This window comes from Sceloporus occidentalis, unplaced genomic scaffold, assembly GCF_023333645.1.
Source record: "Sceloporus occidentalis isolate IW3139 unplaced genomic scaffold, rSceOcc1.0.p SCAF_203, whole genome shotgun sequence".
Taxonomy (NCBI): domain Eukaryota; kingdom Metazoa; phylum Chordata; class Lepidosauria; order Squamata; family Phrynosomatidae; genus Sceloporus; species Sceloporus occidentalis.
In genome coordinates, this window is record NW_028317183.1 from 1207712 (window position 1) to 1226077 (window position 18366).

The window sequence follows — 18366 nt, forward strand, 5'->3', positions numbered from 1 at the left end:
AGGTACGACCAAACAATGCTCCTGTAGACCTGTGAAATTCTAAGAGTTCCTAAGTATGCTCATTGTCCATCCTTCTGGGTGGGCTTTACTGGACTCAGCTGCTTCATATGGTTTCAATAGACTTTATAACAGTTTATTAAAATGTTATTAAAATTATTAGGGGGTCTTAAAAGCTGATTATGCTATTAGGTATAACTGAATCTCAAGGTTAGTCAGTCGGCCATGTCAAAAGAAATCCAGTCCTCGGCACAGAAAACAACTTTTGGCTTTGATGTGAGATTAAAGGATATTTTCTCCAGTTAATTCCTTGAAATCCAGATAAACAATCTCTAAAACCCAATACATGTTAATTACTCATATTTGTTTCTTTTGGCTTACTGTCAGAAATGTACATTAATTTGCCAATTAATTTTCATTGATCAATCATTGATCAATCACTTGAATTTTTTTTTGTCTGCATATCAGAGCAAAATTATATTCCATCGGTACCTTGGGGAGATTTATAGGGATCTTTATTGTATTCCTTAATGCTCCAAACATGAGTCCAGGTCAACATGTCACCACTCTACATGACCCCAACTGTCCAACAAAAAGTAGTGGCCTCCTGGAAAGTTCTCCAGCTGGGTCTAATGACATATCAAGCTTGGTCAGAACTACATTGCACAGGCAATCATTAAAATAATCAGTGGATGCTTCGCATTTGTGAGATTGAAACAGCATACATAAACACTACTCCGACTAGTGGAGCTCCTAAACATATCTTTTAATATGTTTTCTTATACAAAATAGGCTTTTTGTTAGGAAGAAATAAGTAAATTTCTATTTTGCAATATCTATTGCTTCATATTATTGTGCGCTAGAAATATGTTCATATATTCTCGATATCAGTACAGAAAGACATATAACTGAATTCCTAAAGTATTATAGTTTTACAAAGCCATTGTTACAAAAAATATTGTAAAACAATAATGAATGGAAGGAAAGTGAGGTGTGGACTAAGGCTTTCAGTCTGCAGTCAAATCCAGAAAGCATTAGCCCACCCTTACTTAATATGTCTATTTTAGTTAAGAAAAAATAAACTCCCTTATCAGTGTGGGATTTTAGATGAATTCATTTCCGTAGAGTTTAATAGACTAGGTCAAGTGTGGACACCACAGACCTGAGCCAACAATCTGAGGTGTAGTTTACAGAGCCGCGTTGTTCCTTGCAATTCACAATCCCATTCCAGGAAAAATGGATTAATTAATCTTTAAGCATCTCTTCGTAGACTACTGGAAAAGGAAGTCAAAAACAAAAGGGAGTAAAACATGTAATAATTAAGTATGAGCCTAATGTTTGCAGAGCCCAATTTTATTACACCTTTTGATCCCCAATGGAAGAAGGGGCAATAAAGTAGAGGTCATATTTAAAAAAACCCTTATAGGAAGTGAAGGTCCACAAGTCTACTTTATTTTGATTCATGAAGACTTTCTTGATGGACTTTGTGATAATGACCAAATTCCTGACCCTCCATCACAAAATTATTGTACTAAGCCCGAAACAGTTTGTTAATGTCTCAAATGTGGGTTCCTGGGAACTGAAAGGAAAGGCAAAATAAGCTAGCGGCTGCCTAAGCAAATTCTACTCCTTTATTAATGTAATATTTTTCCCACGACTCAACAAAGACCTGTACTGAAAAGGCACTTTCCTGTGAGTATCTCATAACAGGGAGGGTTCTTTTAAGCCATTCTTTAAGAGCAGTGAAAATGTTTTCGTGGATATATCATATATATATAGCAGTTTTTAGTTGAAGCTGATAATGTTTAGTGCAGGGGAGTCCAACCTGCGATCCACCAGCTGCTGCAGGACTACATCTCCCATCTTCCTCAACCAGCCCCTTAGCTTATGGGAGATGTAGTCCTGCAACAGCTGGAGGGCCGCAGGTTGGACACCCCTGGTTTAGTGGGTCAACACAGACACAAAAATATGGTCATATAAGCTTTCAGGACCTCAGAGGTTTCAATCTGAAGATGAGACCTCTGAATAAAACCCATACCTTTTTGAAGATGGTGCTTAGAACCCTTCATCATAAAATTTTTTTAGGAAATGTAGCATTCTATCACCTAGTGGATCACTTTATTTTGCATAAACACTGATGGCATTATGGCAGCTTCCCAGGGATGGCTGCACATATGGAATGGCTGGGATGGCTTCCTTGGGATGACTGCACAGATATCCCAATATCAAGGATATGGCTGCAATCAAGGGGCTGGTTAGCCATAGTTTGGGGCAGGATTAAAGCCAGTTAGACTATCAAGGGACAGAGAGTAAGCAGTGTTTCCACCTGGAGACTTCAAGTGAAACTCCACAAGCTCTCAGGTATGTGCATTACTCCTAAATGCAAAAGATTCATGTATACATTTTTTCCATCAAAGGTGGGTAAACCGTTTTATCTTCAACCAACCCTTACGAAAAAATTACTGCAGTTTTTGTGAAGTAATACTGCAGTTTTTTGGACATGAAAAAACTGCAATACTGCACTTTTAGTGCAGTATTACTGCACATTTACTGCATTTGTACTTCACTCTACTGCAGTATTACTGCACATTTAGTGCACTTTTTTTTATACTGCAAACCTACAGTTGTACTTCAATATACTACAGCTTTATTGCATTTGTACTTCCGTACAAAAATAACTGCAGTAAAACTGCAGTACAGTGAAGTACAAATGCAGTAAATGTGCAGTAATACTGCCGTAAAAGTGCAGTATTGCAGTTTTTTCATGTCCAAAAAACTGCAGTATTACTTCAGAAAAACTGCAGTAATTTTTTCGTAAGGGAATGGGTGCCAATGCATAAACCAGCCAGATTATTATCACTGCATTGAGATTTTTTTATGTAATGGATATTTTCACAAAAACATTTATGGAACTGGACCTGTGAATGTCTTTCTATATTATCAAAACCCCCCACAATGTATATTATTATTAAAAACACACTGATCATTTCTTAGCATTCACCAGAGATGTATTTATATTATTCACTGACTCCAATGTCGTGCAGAGCAACTTATTTTCTTCATTCCCAGCAAAAGAAAATAATGTGCAGGGGCCATATGGCTGTAACTTAACCCTTGATGTAGCTATATTTCACAGAATGACACTTTGAGAGGGAAGATTTCTTCCACTGAAATGTTTAACAAAATAAAATGTTCAGGGTTCTTAACCCAGTCATAGGCACTGTTGGAATACACGTGAATAAAATACCTTTACCACATGATAATGTGTTTCATCAGAAGGATTATTAAAACCACTTGGTTTTAGTGAGCCACTAATGAAAATGCAAACTGATAAACTCTTAAAATGTGTAATATTTGAGGCTCCAGAGCAGTTCTACATTTTTATTTTTTTTTTGTGCTTTTATACGTTGCATAGTATAAGTGCAGGGTACTTCTTCTTTAGTGGGGCTGTCGGTAAACTGTCCCTTTAAGAAACATGGGGCATAACAGGCCCTCAAACAAGCAAAGGTTACCCTTGTAATATGTTTACAATGGAGGACAATTAAAATCGACCTCCTTAGATAATCTTTCCTATTTCTATCCTACAGCTTTCCTCACAGCTGGGTGAAGTTATGATTGGCAACACTAACTAAACACCAGGATATTGCAAAGTGATGACCCCCCCCTCCCATTTTTCATATAAATGATGACATTCACTTGTGTTTACATAAGCCTTATAGAATAAAGGCGTACGAAGAGAGGTGGCCAAGATGGTACATTTCCACCACTCTTATACCCTATACTGACAAAAGTATTGGGACACCTGACCATTACACCAACAGGGACTTTTATGTGTAGCTGGTGCCCCCCTTTCCAGCTATAACAGCTTCCACTCTTCTGAGAAGGATTTTCACAAGATTTAAAGTGCTTCTGTGAGAATCTTTGCCCATTCATCCTGTAGAGCATGTGTGAGGTCAGGCACTGATGTTGGACGAGAAGGCCTGGCTCACAAACTCAAGGTGTTGGATGAGGTTAAGGTCAGGGCTCTGTATGGGTCAGTCAAGTTCTTCCACACCAAACTCATCCAATCATGTCTTTATAGACCTTGCTTTGTCCACTGGGGCACCGTCATGCTGGAATAGAAACTGCTCCCACAAAGTAGGAAGCATAGCATTGTCCAAAACATCTGGCTATGTCCCCTTCAGCATACCAAGACATTTTGGACATTTATTTACACAACCATTTAGAGTAGAATTAGCATTTTTGCTTTTCTTACTCACGTGCATAATTTTACATTTATCTGTATTAAAATGCTAAAAGGCTCTTGTCCTAGATATTAAATGCATAAATCTATGTGAGCAGTAGAGGTCTGTGACTAGTATGAGTAGTGTTTGTGATTATGGAAATTCTGCTTCTCTGTAGCACAATAAGTACTAAACGGAAATGTAATAAGGTCTCAAGACAACAGTTGCTGCAATATACAGATTTTGATTCAAGATTGCAACAGTCACAAATGGCAAAATATGCCCAATACAAATATACATGACACCTATGATTTTCAGGTTTCCTATATAGATTTGCAAATTTGTCCATGTTGTCCAATTGTAACAGAAATTAAAAGTGCAAGTCAAGGAAAAGACGTCTGCAAAAGTTCTGTGAATAGGGTAAAAAAGGACTGGGAAGAAAAGCTTAAAACCAGGGTCAACTGGTGTTTTATTTGTAACTGGAATATTACGGGCCAAATCCCTTCTTCAATACAGGTGAATTAATTCAAAATATCTTCACGTCCAGTCGTGGTACTTACAAGGACTAGTGCTGGAGCCATATCAGTGATTCACTAATATAGAATCTTTGTGTTGGTTGGCAGAAGGTTAAAACTTGAGTCTTGACGACTCACTTCATTTATTCCCAGATGTAGTATAATTGCTTTTATTAACGAACTACGGTGAAAAGGTATATTTTATGAACATTTCATGTTAGTTCACATAAAGCTCAGTAATCCACTAAAAATGACCCTAGAAACGATACTGCTGTAATATGCTTGTCACTTATGAGTGATCATAGTGACATCCTCTGGCAGGACTGGAACAGTCCTATTCAGAACATTAGATGGGTCTGTTTATCACACGGTGAGAACAGTTACGCATAGCTACAGATTACCGAGCTATTTATTCCACTCACCAGGTACACATTACATAACTGCCTCAACCTGGTTATGACTAATTCATTAATCCCGCACTCTGAACTACCTATGAATTCACATTTGTAGGCCAAGTATGCAGCCCTTTGATCACGGTGTTTACATATCATTAAATTAATGAAAAACTAGGTAATCCACAAATATTATACAATGTTATGTGATAATTTCATAACATCTGCAAATTATTAACTGTACAAAAACCATACAGTTTCTTTTAAGAAGTGATTTTCATGAGCCTATTGGGGGGGAAACGCTTCTATTTTGCAATAAGATATTGAGCAATGTTAAAGTGAAACCAAAAACCAGGACGCTCAATGGTGTCGCACACACATGCAAACTCCTTAATTGCCGTCAGTAGCATAATATAATAAAGCATGTCAAATAAATACACAAATATATGTACTGTAGTATGTTCACGGAATGTCATGCTTCTCTTATCCCTAACACACCTGAGGAAGCCTAATTTTGTTGTGTGCTTTTGGGGGACATTGCGTGACTAAGATTGTCGTTTTTACACATTATGTGGACGTTATATTTGGCCCTTATGCGTTTGGTGGGCAGAACTTCATCTACTTCCATGTAAGAGTGGATTTATATTTTGTTCTTGATCCGTTGTCTCACGATTTCTTTCTTTATGCCCTTATGCTTGTATTTTAGACTATTACAGGAGACGCCCTTTGTCTACTCCTTAAGGGCATAACACTTTTAAGGAGCAGGTCTACGCATCCCAGGGCAGCCTTGTGATGGTAAGTGGAATTATAATATATTTCACCACACTTTTCACTTTTGTAAAACATATGACGTATTACTGCTCAAGTTGGCTTAGTTGAAGGATCTCAAACAGTCTTAAGGTTAATCAGTTGTGTTACGCACGTAACTCAAAACTTAGTAGAAAAGACTTCCTGCAACTACTTAACACGTCTATTTCTCCCCTCAGATCCATGTTTTAATTGAGTAAAAAGTGTGGTAATTAAGATGAGTTACTTTAAAATTAAGCTTTAAACATGTAGCACGCAAGTCTAATAATCAAAGTTGATTAAACTGCGAATCAGATTGTAATTTGATATAATACATTGAGGGGAAATCGAGATCAACAACATGATTATTAATTCTGTAGTTTGTCTAGGACCTGGTTCCAACTTTAAGCCTTGCATCTTCCCTTGTTTTTTGCTCATTCAATTTCTGCTCACGACTAGTCTTCCTCCTCACTAGGAGAACAAGTGACATTCAACCAGAAAAGAGGGCTATTGATCAAAAGATTTCTTTTTCAAGGGACATTTAACACTTATAAAATAAAAAAAGGTGGCACTTGAAGCAGGGAAGTATATAAAGAGAAAAAATGGGTCTGGGAGTAAAAATAAATAAATAAATAAAAATAAAATAAGGATGAGTGGTTCTGGCAACCCTGAAAGGAAGTACTATGCTAGATTGCTGGATATGCTATACACGAATAGACTGTTCTTAACTTCCCAAGAGTAACAGAAGAACTTACAGGGGTTCCTTGTTCTAAGGGGTCATTTAGTAAGCATTCATTATGTACATGCTGTAAGTTTAACATCTTCACTACCTGGCATTGAGATCCTGTGTATTCTGGTCGTTATTAGTATACTATTAAAAAGAACATAATTAGTCACAAAAGGTCTATTTAAAAAACATGCATCGCAACCGATGTATATCTATGACATTTTGTGATTTATCCACTTGTGAATTTGGCCAAGACAAAACGGCTTAAAGATACAAAATACAAGCATTTCTGGTATAAATAACAACTTAATGCACCATATCGGGTCCCATTTTGTCACCATAAATATATTATTTAAGAAGTGAGTGACTGAGTCACCCTGTTGATACCTTTGTGAGAATCTGACGCTGTAAAGCCATAACCTCCCACCCTCTCTATGTCCTGATATTCTGCGCCACTGACTGCCTGCTTGAAGCAGCCAATCCGTGGGAGGGAAGCACTAATACTGATATGGATGGGGTCGTTTTTCACGCATGCACACAGGGGTCTAAGTAGACCTCTGTCCAGAGCCTTCTTTGAGCAAGAGCTGAAGGTGACTGGCGGCGAGTATATAACCTGTAAGGAGGGGTGTTCAGTCAAAAGGAAAGGGGCAAATACATAATTGATGCATTTTCAAGGAGGGCCAAGTGGAAATTTAAAGGGACTTCTTACGTATCATATGCATTAAACTGCATATGAGCTTTAACAATAACAGGAACACACAAGACACAAGGGCCCTAATCTTGTTTACGATCTATTGGGATACTATGCTCCAGCTTACATAATTAAGAATAATAACGTTGCCAACATCACTTGCTACAATACACAGAATTGTTTCCACCGATGCAAAATAAACAGACGACACAATATAGTTTCATGCAGATTAAAACTGTCATAGCAACACAGACAATAATGTATTGAAATATAGTTAACTATCCCAACGGCTTATACTTGTCCTAGGAATATAGTTCATCTTGCAAGAGCTTTCCGCAGAAGCACTCTGTGGTAACAATGCTTACAATGGAAGGGTGGCAGTGGTGATCAGATTACAACTGTGATTGCTGACTATTTAACGATGACTACGTGAATAGGCTTCATAGCAAAAAAAGACGCTTAAAAACAACGGTTTTAATCCACTTTATGGACAATGCATTTTACAGCATAGACACATTCTTTAGTTGTTTTTTTTTTAACTGCCTCTGCTGAATGCATGACGTGTTACCATACTTTCCGCACATGCACAGTAGCACTTCCACTAAAGTTGAACTCCAGCCAACAACCAACTGCATATATGCTAGTACAGGGCTGTCTCACCTGCGGCCCTCCAGCTGCTGCAGGACTACATCTCCCATAATGCTCTTTCAGCGAAGGGGCTGGCTGAGGAGTATGGGAGATGAAGTCCTGCAGCAGCTGGAGGGCCGCAGGTTGGACACCCCTGTGCTAGTAGAATATAAGTGTTCATCTAGCAGACGTTAAAACTGGCTGCTGCTATCCCCATGAATATCAAAGAGCTCAGCTCCCATTGACTAAAATAAGAATGCTAACAAGAGTGCATATGAATGCTCCATGCTTTCAATATATAGGCAGCTGGAGGGCCATTAATAACAATAAAAATAGTAAGGTCAACTACAATAACTAATGAATGTGTCCACCAGTTTCTCTACAGAAAAATGCATGTAAAATGTATTCCGACATGCATTTAACATTGAAAATGGGACTGGGGTGCTCTTTAAGATTTGGTTTTAGTCTAAGACATCGCCACTTGCTTGCACTGAGCTCTTTTCTACCTCTCCCTCTTCTTCTATACTGTTTGCAAGTGAGAGCAGAATTGGGTGGGGAGTGGGGCATGGTTAAACACAGCATCCCTACCCCACAGAAGGAGGAGAGTGACCCAGGGAAGGACAGTTATTTTATTGCTAAAAAACCCCCAAAAACAATTAAATGAACATCAATATTGAAGATGCACATTGCATCTACAATAGAAGGGCTCCCAATTCTGTCTATATATTGCCACAAATTGCACTTTTTCAAGTTACAACGCTTTATATATGCTACCCCTAGTGTCTGCTTAACTACCATAACTGCTATGTAAACCTACAAAGACTTTCTCTTGATGCATTGTTTTAAACTATGGCATTCTTCCTTTTGTATTTAGGTACACATAGACTAATGAGGTTTTGAGAGGAAAAGACTAGAAAACACACAGAAAAGGAGTTTGCAAGCAACACGTAAATGTCACATGATAACTTGCATTTCGGAGCCTCGGGTAAGCAGGTACTATGATTTAAAAATAATAAAAAGTAGACTGATCTTTAATAAGTAATTTTCATACTATGGTCCTGCACAGCGGTCTCTGGGTTGCTAAAAAAAAAAATCTATAAAATACACATTAGTAAGATAATATAGGCGAATCCGAAAATGGATCCACTCACAAAAAAAGTTTGAGACTTCATTCTCTAAAGAGTTTTTTTACGCTGAAAGAAAAGTTTGTTTCCCATGACTCTGATCTTTTAAACCTCTATATTCCCGCACTTCTTAGTAATCATGAACCAGACTTATCCTCAATATCTCCAACGAGCATTCATATCTGCACAATGAGCTTTTTTTTTCAGGAATTCTGATGCTCACGGTATTATAGACTATTCCAGCACAGAGTGGGTCAAAGCTACTGGCTGAAACCTGCTAAGACTGTTTCTTTCTGGGTAACTCTCAGGGTAAGTGAAAGAAGTCTATTGTGAAATTCTAACTTTGCAAATAAGATTACAAGGATTTTTCTTTCAAGGGAAAATCTGGATTTTCTGTAAAGAAAAAATAGCAAGAACTGCATTGCACCTAGGGGGTCTATTCACTAAAGGTCTAGACGTCATAGTTTTCAGGAGAGCTGCGTTTCATCTCCTTGACTTCCCAATAAATAATGATGGTCCAGCCCTACTGATTTTCTGCTGGAGGAGAAGCTTGGACGGCCTTGGATAATGACTTATACATTATACAGGGCCAGTTCAGAGAAACTTGACCAGCGTTGACCCTTTATAGTGAGTTAAAACCACAACTCTCTTGCAAACTCTGCTGACAACTCTCTCATGAGTGAATAAACCCCTTATCTCTTTGTGAAATTGTCAAAAATAGTCCAGAATAATAAGGCTTGTGTCAGGCAATCATTGACTGTCTGTAGCTTTATCTTTTCTTACATGCTTGTTTCCTGCAGGCTTGAGAAATACATTTCACAAAAACCTTACTAAAGAGGTGCCTAAAGCATGTGCTTAGCCTATTTTTGTCTCTTATTCTGCAACATCATCCTATTTGACTCTGATCAAAGTGCCCATAATTCCATCATCTTTGTTTCCTCCATCACAGGCAGGCATGTTAAAAAACTTAAAAAGTTCTTTGAAGTCGCATCGCAGGTCAAAAAAAGTTCCACCTCTGAGACAGAGGAAGAAAACAAAATATTTCACAAATATACAGCATAAAATCTGTAGGGCAATTCTAAGAACAGATACCCACCAGTCATTAAGAAACACTTAAAGTGACACAGCAGTCATCATATGCACTCTAATGCCTATGCTAGCTTAAAAGGTCCCTTAAAGTATACAGAATTCCCTCAAATGTTCACCTGTCCAGAGCCCCTCCCTCTTTCGGTAGGCTGATGTTGGTGGGCGGGGCTGGTGTAATTTGTAGGAGGTGCTAACCATGTTGGGTGGGGCTGGTGAAATTGTAGGCAGGGCTAGCGACAACCGCTTTATATATAAACGGGGTGGGAGGAGGAAATGGCCATGAGTAGGGAGTAGGGCTTGTCTAAATACTGCTCCCGTGACCAAGTCTCCGGGCAAAGTCGTCCCCAGGAATGTTCATAGGCATTTGCGCTATCCCTATCCCAACTTGCTAGCTGCCATGCAGGGGATGTGTCTGACCAAATATTTCTTGTGTGACATACTTAACCCCCATTACGCTCCTGCTCTAGCATGGCAAATATTGAGCAGAAAGTTCCCTCATCGATTTCAATGAGTGCTTTCCTGCCACGGATTAGCCGCTTTAAAGAGGTAGGGCTTCTCCCTAACGTAAATTCTTTATTTAGTTTTACTTTTTAAAGAATGCAGATGTGCAGTGCAAGTTTCCAATAAAATGCTGTACTTTTTTAAATAATATAACAAAGTAATGGAGGCCTGTTAAACCTGATGAACAATATAAGTAAATATGTAAAGAATGTGACAGCATGGTGGAAAGAATTATTTTACAATGTATGACAGTGGTATGTTCAGCAGTAATATAGTTAATAGAAAGGCCAACTAATGCCTTTAATATTGGAATATTTAATGACCTAAACGCCTGGAACACCTATAAATATATTTATTAAATTATATTTATAATATACATGCATACATACATTATCATACAGAAAGGGAAGGCTTTATTTATTTTCTTTAAAAAAAAAAAAAAAAAAAAAAATATATATATATATATATATGCAGCATATATATATTTGGCAGGTATACTGGACACACATTAAAAACCCCTTTGGTTATTGTGCCTTTAAAGAGGACGTTATTAAACTGGCTGCGGACACAAGGATATGAAGTATATAATTGCAATATTGCTTTCCCATTTTGCAAAGAAAGCTGAAATATTTTGGTAAAGCGCAATGTTCCACGTTCATCTAAATTATTGTTCTGCTGTACATAACACGCAACACTGTTGAGAACCACCAGCGTTCTGAAACATAATGGTATTTTTCAGGCTACAATTCCTCTTGATGCAAGAAAGCTGTATTTTACACAACAATCGAGAGACATAATTGGATATTTGCCCTGGTCTGTAATTATGGGGAGATGGAAATACTTAAAGTGAACCTGCCACTTCAGAATGTATTTAGCACAGGTGTTTGGAGAGAATACTAACAAGATATGCAGGTTCATTGTAGTATTGCAAAGAAATGTGTAAATGCCACAGTCCTGACCCCACTGAGATGCAATTAAGACAACGTCATCTGCAAACTCAACCTGCAATGAAACGTAATTAGTTTCCATGCAAGATTAAGATGATAGAATCGAGCGAGGGTAAGTTTCTCTAAAGCACATTTTCCTTCTGATTGATACTTTGCCAACTATTCTGCATGCACCTTGTCAATTGTTGAGCCCCCAATTAGCCAAGGTAATAACAGTTCCAGAAATATAATAAGAATGACAGATAATACTTAAAAGTGTCCAATCTCATGTGTTATAGTCTGAATGTTTGTTCACTTGTTGGCCTGCAACATTTGCTCACTGGAAAATGTTATTCCCCATGAATTAAAGCTTTCTCTAACGTTTCAGTGAAGGGTAGAGTCCAGAAGGACATATTCATGCTTCACACCACTGACTGGTACTCACATTAAACTGTAACTGAGACTAGGGCCATTTGGGTGCTCGCCCACTCCAATCCATCTTGTGTCCCAAAGCAACAACAATTAGACTTGGAGTAGGAAGGTGGAAAGTTAAAAAGGAAAAACCTCTCTGAATGCTAGTATATTTATAATTGTAAACATTAAATAAGCCTGGGCAAACCCAGCAACTATAAAATACAAAACAAACCTATTTCTAAAGATGTGCATCTCCACCACTAGGCAACACGGCTTCTATTGTCTTGTATGAGTTTCAGTTCCTATCAAGAAAATCTGGACCCATTTTTATTTCTAGTTTAGCGTTGATTTGAATTGGCTACCTAGAGGTATATGGTACTTTACAGCCCTAGGCACCCTAAACTCAAACGATGCTCTAGAAAATCATATACCTCAACTCTGCCTTTCGATATCATACATTAAGATGGTTTAATGTTCCAATTACTACACACACTTGAAGTTTTGCACAAAAAGTGATACTTCTTATAACCAAAGCAACAAGTGTTGACTGGACCATTCCATTTGGTTGCTATGGTGATAAGACCACTTTACAAACCCTGCATCAGAATACAAATAAAGAACACTTCCCCCTTGGGCTTTTTAGCTTCTACAGAACCACAATAAATGAAAACACCCCTTAGTTTGAGTAAATATACTTGTCCAAATGGTGATCGCTAAATCACATTAAAGTAATTAGATACAAAATGGAAAGTAAACAGCAAACGGAGATAAGGAAGGCCGCAAGCCTGTCCTTTACACAGCCCTGAAACCCGATTATGGAGGGTCAAGAAGCAAGCTTTTAATTTAAGTGTATCTGAAGCTACAAAAAGCATTTTTTTTTTTAATTTCCAACACTGTTCGTTGTACTAGGCAAGTTTAGTTGACCGAACTGCAGGCTTGGTAGACCACAACCTTAACTATAATAGTTGTTTCGATTTTTTTATTTTTATTTTTTTTTTTTAACTTTACATTTTGTTATATTCTTTTTTAATGGCAATTAAAGGTATGCATTTTAAATTGCACTACTTTGTTACAGAACACATGTATTCATCTACCACAATGTTGCCGAGCAATCACATACATTTTATGTTGTAAGAGAAATTTAAAAATGTTCCCATCTTGCAGCCATACGCAGTTTGATAATAAGCTTTGGTTGAGTTCATGGGAACACTTGTAGCCCAGTGGTCTAGAAAATACTACAAGGTGGGGAATCCAGAAAGGAAGCAGGACATACAGGATGGAGAATTCCATCAAAGGGAGTGGACAGCCCAACACGTAATTCCCACTTCCAAAGTAATGGGTCTCCCAGATATGTGTATTGTAATAGGTAAAAAAATAGTGTTGACTAAGTAAGTGTTGGGATCATTCAGTAGTTAATGTGTGACTCGAACTTACTGAGGGGTTTAAGGATGTTGGAGCTGTACTCATCGGCATTTTCAGTATCAGATTTGTCGACATCGGAATAGTTCTCAGACGACTTCTCTTTCTCCTTTTTGTCTTTGTGGCCAGTTCTACGCCTGTGACGTCTCCTTCTCCTGTAGCTTTTGGGGACATGAACCCCAATGTAGACGGTGTGGTGGCCTAGGAGACAAACAGAAAATTGTTATTACAAAGTCCACTGCCTTCTGGTTTGGCATGTAGTAATTTGATAAATGAAGGCCTTTCTTATGTATTGTTGTAAGAAAAAAAGGGTAGAGACTTCAAAGTAGGACATTTTGACTTACAAAAGCTTTGCAATATAGAAGCACACCATATCATGAATTACCTAAAGTTATTAGCCATTATATATATAAAATGATATGATTACATTATAACCCCTTATGATGCTCTTTATGAAGAATGAACAAAGTTATGCAGGTTTCAGAGGAGCAATGTAAATCAACTTGTGCAGATTTGTGTTGAGCTATGTATAGAGCTAAGATGTCATGAATCCCTGTGAACCAATATGATAAATTTAGGTGCCATGGCAACTAGACAGGGTTTTTCCCAGTAATCCTTTTCTTCATTTAAGAGGTGTAGGTATATTGCAACAATGTCTAGAACTAATATACTTTTGAATATAGTATTCAGAACACACTAAAAAAAAAAAAAGGAAAAGTACAATAGATGAATTTTTTATTTTTTTTTAAATACACATAACCCTAGATGAGAAGTCACAGAATAATAGTATGTCTGACTAACTAAATAAGAGTATCTGGACCTCGTATTTTCGAAGACCTGTCAATCATCTGCATTCAAATTTGACTTGAAGACACTGGAGTTCTGATTGACAACTCTGCCTTCACAAATGTTCTTGAGCTGATGTGGTGCTACAAGTCATCTCTAATCTTTCAGATGCCTCAAGACTGGGGACTAGAGAGATATCTCCGTCCCTGCTTACGATCTTCTAAGGGCTACTGGTTTGCTAAATTTCTCCCAGACATCATAGAATATATGATTTATCAAAAACAATAAATACCAAATACAAAACCTAATTTAGACCTTGACACACACACACACACACACTTGTAGAAGCGGTCTGAAGCCTGATATATAAATAAAATCTTAATAGTAATATTCTTTCTAAACATAACACACTTTATGGTAGAGTGATGTTTAGCCTTTGCGTACTTTGATAAAAGGAAAAACGATGAACGTGAAACACGATGATTTGATCTGAATGCATTCCGAGTATTAGGAGCATGGCTATTTACAGTAAATTGTTCTCATGAGAATGCCTTATTATACAGCAAATAGGAAGCATTTTAAGGGCATATGAGCAGAGCAGATTACTTCCTGCAAAATCAAAATTAACCTTTTAAGCTCCAAAGGACTATGTAATATGGATTTTGTATCGACTTTAAGATAAGAACATAATTTTTTGTGCAATTTAGCATTATTCCCAAGAGTTTCTTCCTGTTTTATCACTTACCAAAACATACAGCTAGTCAGTAGCATCGTATACATATAGGGCAAACACAACGCAATGTTTCTTTCACTTTACAATTCATGACGGCTCACTAGCTCATAAGACTCGAGAATGCATGAGGGAAGCCTAATTGATCTAGGTCATTAAAGAGACATTCTAGTCCCCATCTTTTATTTTTATTAATTCATGTTGGAGTACACTTGCATGTAGTGCAGTACATCTTACTGCATCATTTTGTTCTCATTCATTGTCAATGTTTGGCGAAGCAGAAGGAATGCTTAAAGAGACCGTTTAATGACACCTCACTATAGAATAATGTATATTAAAGTAATTTCTTAAATTAAAAAAAAAAAAGCATTCACCTGACCTATGTTACAGCCTTGCTGCAGTAGCAGCCCTCCTCTATCCATGGTTTGACTATTCTTGCCACTGATTGGCTGCTTCAAACAGTGAACAGTAGCAGAAAAGTGCTCTCATTGAAGTTCATGCCAACACTTTCTAGCCAGAGTTGACCGGAGGTCAGTATATAATGTGCGACACTTAGCTGGCGGGTGCGGATAGGAGCACATGCATATGGGGGGGATTCTGCATATTCCCCCCCAAACATTTGCATTAAGGACAATACAAAAATTTAAAGGGACGTAATAGCATTAAAGTGCACATCATAGCTAGAGTGTCACCTTAAAAAAGTTTCTTATGTATGTCCTGTAGAACCCCGATGAAAGTAAATCTAAGTGTGTCAGATGGCTGCATATTACATGCATGGATTTCACTTATTTTAGGTTCCTACAACTACCGCAAGATCGCTTTCAGCAGCTCAGCAAACACTAGCAAGCCATATGATATTGAAAAATGGAAGTTATATTTAAACTACGTCTACAGGGCATCATCAGAGATCTTTATAACCTTTCCATGTTTTTATTTGTATTTCACTCTGCCTCCATTTCAGCTACAGCAGTATCCAGAAGAGCAAATTCTCTCTTTTTCAAGTTTGTGGGTGCTGTGCACTGACTCACCTATCCATGATGTAAGGACCCCCTACCAGAGTGCTGATCCGCAGTGACATTTAGTATAATTGACAGCTCTAGCAGGTGGTGGCTTCAGGAGTCCACCCATCTGAGGAGATGGTAACTTATTAATGAAAAGATTTCAACTGCCATTCATCGGTTGTTTCAACTATGCCTGCATTCGTTTACAAAAACATAGTTTGCAAGGTAGAGTAATGTAGTCATAACCTTCCCCTATTAAATACTCCTTTTAACCAAACTATATTAACATGAACATGACAGCCAGAGTTTTGTAGCGAAGAGATGGCTCTAGGGCTTTTGAGGGACCTAAGGAAAAGTATTTAAGGAACTTGTATCCTTTATACAAGAGAGCAAAAATATATTCGTGCATAAGGAAAGTAACACAATATGTAGGATTGTTTTTTTTATTTATATATATATATATATATATATATATATATATATATATATATATATATATATATATATATACTGTATTGGCTCGGATATAGGCCGCACCCGAATATAGGCCGCACCCTAAAAGTTAGGTGCTTTTTTAATGAAAAAAGTTTCTGCCCCCCCCCCCGAGATATGCTGCCACTCTGCCCCGAAGATGTACCACCCCGAGATATGCTGCCACTCTATCCCCTCGAGATATAATGCCACTCTACCCCCCCCCCCCCGAGATATGCTGCCACTCTACCCACCCCGAGATATGCTGCCACTCTACCCACCCCACAGGGTCTTACGGGGCCGGCGGGGGACATCTACGCATAACACGTATTCAACTTCCGGTGCCGGCACTTCCGCCGTGGGAAGTACCGGAAAGGAAGATTGTTCGCACAGACGTTCACCAGCAGCGGCGATGCGAGCAGAAACAACCTCCGCTGCCGGCACGTCTGCAAGATGTGCTTTAAAAATCTCCCTTGCCGGGACTCCCCCCGTGGAGACTGTTAAAACACATCGTGCAGACGTGCCGGCAGAGGAGGTTGTTTATGCTCGCATCGCCGCTGCCGGTGAACGTCTGCGCGATGCGCTTAGACAATCTCCCGTGCCGGCACTCCCCCCGTGGGAAGTGCTGGCAGGGGAGGCTGTCTGAGCGTATCGGAGAGTAGGATACGGGTCCCCTGCACCGCTGCGGGGGATCTGTATCCTAACCCCCGCTGCCTGCCCGATGCCCGGGACTGCATGTCCCGGGCGTCGGGCGCTAGACCCCGAATATAGGCCGCACCCCCACTTTAAGTGCGGCCTATATTTGAGCCAATAGGGTATATATATATATATATATAGACATACATTATACTGATATAGCTTTGTGGCAACTGTATCTCATCCCTCAGGTTTTTTGTATACTTAGTATATCATAGTACAAACAGAACTTTGTGATGGCAGTGATTAACTTTTGGGGGTCGTGGGATGAACCGGTCTGGGTTAAGGTGTAGTTGATCTGTGTCATGCAGAGAGAGTGATCCTCTCTCATGGCACCCCTGTTGTGTATATTGAACTTTTGAACTCTAAAATTATTATTCCATTTGATGAATGTCAATCCCATTGCAATTTCTGCTTAGCAATGAAGGAGTCAAGCCTACTGTTTCAATGATTTATAATGTGCACATGTGGTTAGAAGATTATAGAGATTGTCTGGTACTGTTTCCAACACATTAGAGCATTATGGCCAACAGACTTATCCTGCTGTGTGTCTAATATCAGCCCGACACAAGCAGGGCAAAACAGAGAAATGCTACTTGGATTGAGATTACCAACATCATATATGACCGATTATAAAAACAGACAGCGCTTTTGCACACAGCTGTGCTGAATTCTACACTTATTCAACGATACAAAGTTGCTAATTAGGATTGGACAAATTATCATATTTGTGGGTGTTACTTTTATCACAACACCCAATGGGGTGTGATGTCACCCACGGGTATATAGATAAAACGTGAGCATCGTCATAGCATAGGTAATAGCCCAGCAGCCAGGCTGTAAGTGTGATAGAGTGAGTGCACGTTAGTGTGAGTATTAAGGAATGGGTGTTCCGGGAGGTGGGCAGGAGCCGAGGGTAGCCTTACTTGCCCCAAGGCCAAAAGGTGCCAGCTCCCCTGACCCTAAAGGTTACCAGCAAGACATGAATAGGTTTACTGTATGTCTAACTCTGTTTCAGACACCATGTAGATGCAGAACACTTACTACCCGACCTCATCTTAACACAGAAAAAGCTGCCTAAGTAGGGCTGTATTTATTGTACATATTTTCAGAATCCTGTTAAATGTCAAACCTACTTCAAAATATTCTTGGTTTCAGAATCAAAACCAGATTACAAGTTGCCAAAACAAAGAAATGAGCAGTTAACTAAAAGGAAATACGAGGATTTGTTTATTTAGCCATTTAGCAATATAA

The 18366-nt window shown here is 38.6% G+C and overlaps 1 protein-coding gene across 2 annotated transcripts in view; it reads right to left on the bottom strand.

The window, feature by feature from the left end:
- Window positions 1–18366, bottom strand: part of LOC149278049 (electrogenic sodium bicarbonate cotransporter 1-like) — a 93461-nt gene that overhangs the window by 66650 nt on the left and 8445 nt on the right. For both annotated transcript variants that reach the window (XM_089502451.1, XM_089502452.1), the window contains exon 2: window positions 13444–13629. In XM_089502451.1, coding sequence (XP_089358577.1) covers window positions 13444–13629 — 186 coding nt within the window. The remainder of the gene's footprint in view (window positions 1–13443; window positions 13630–18366) is intronic.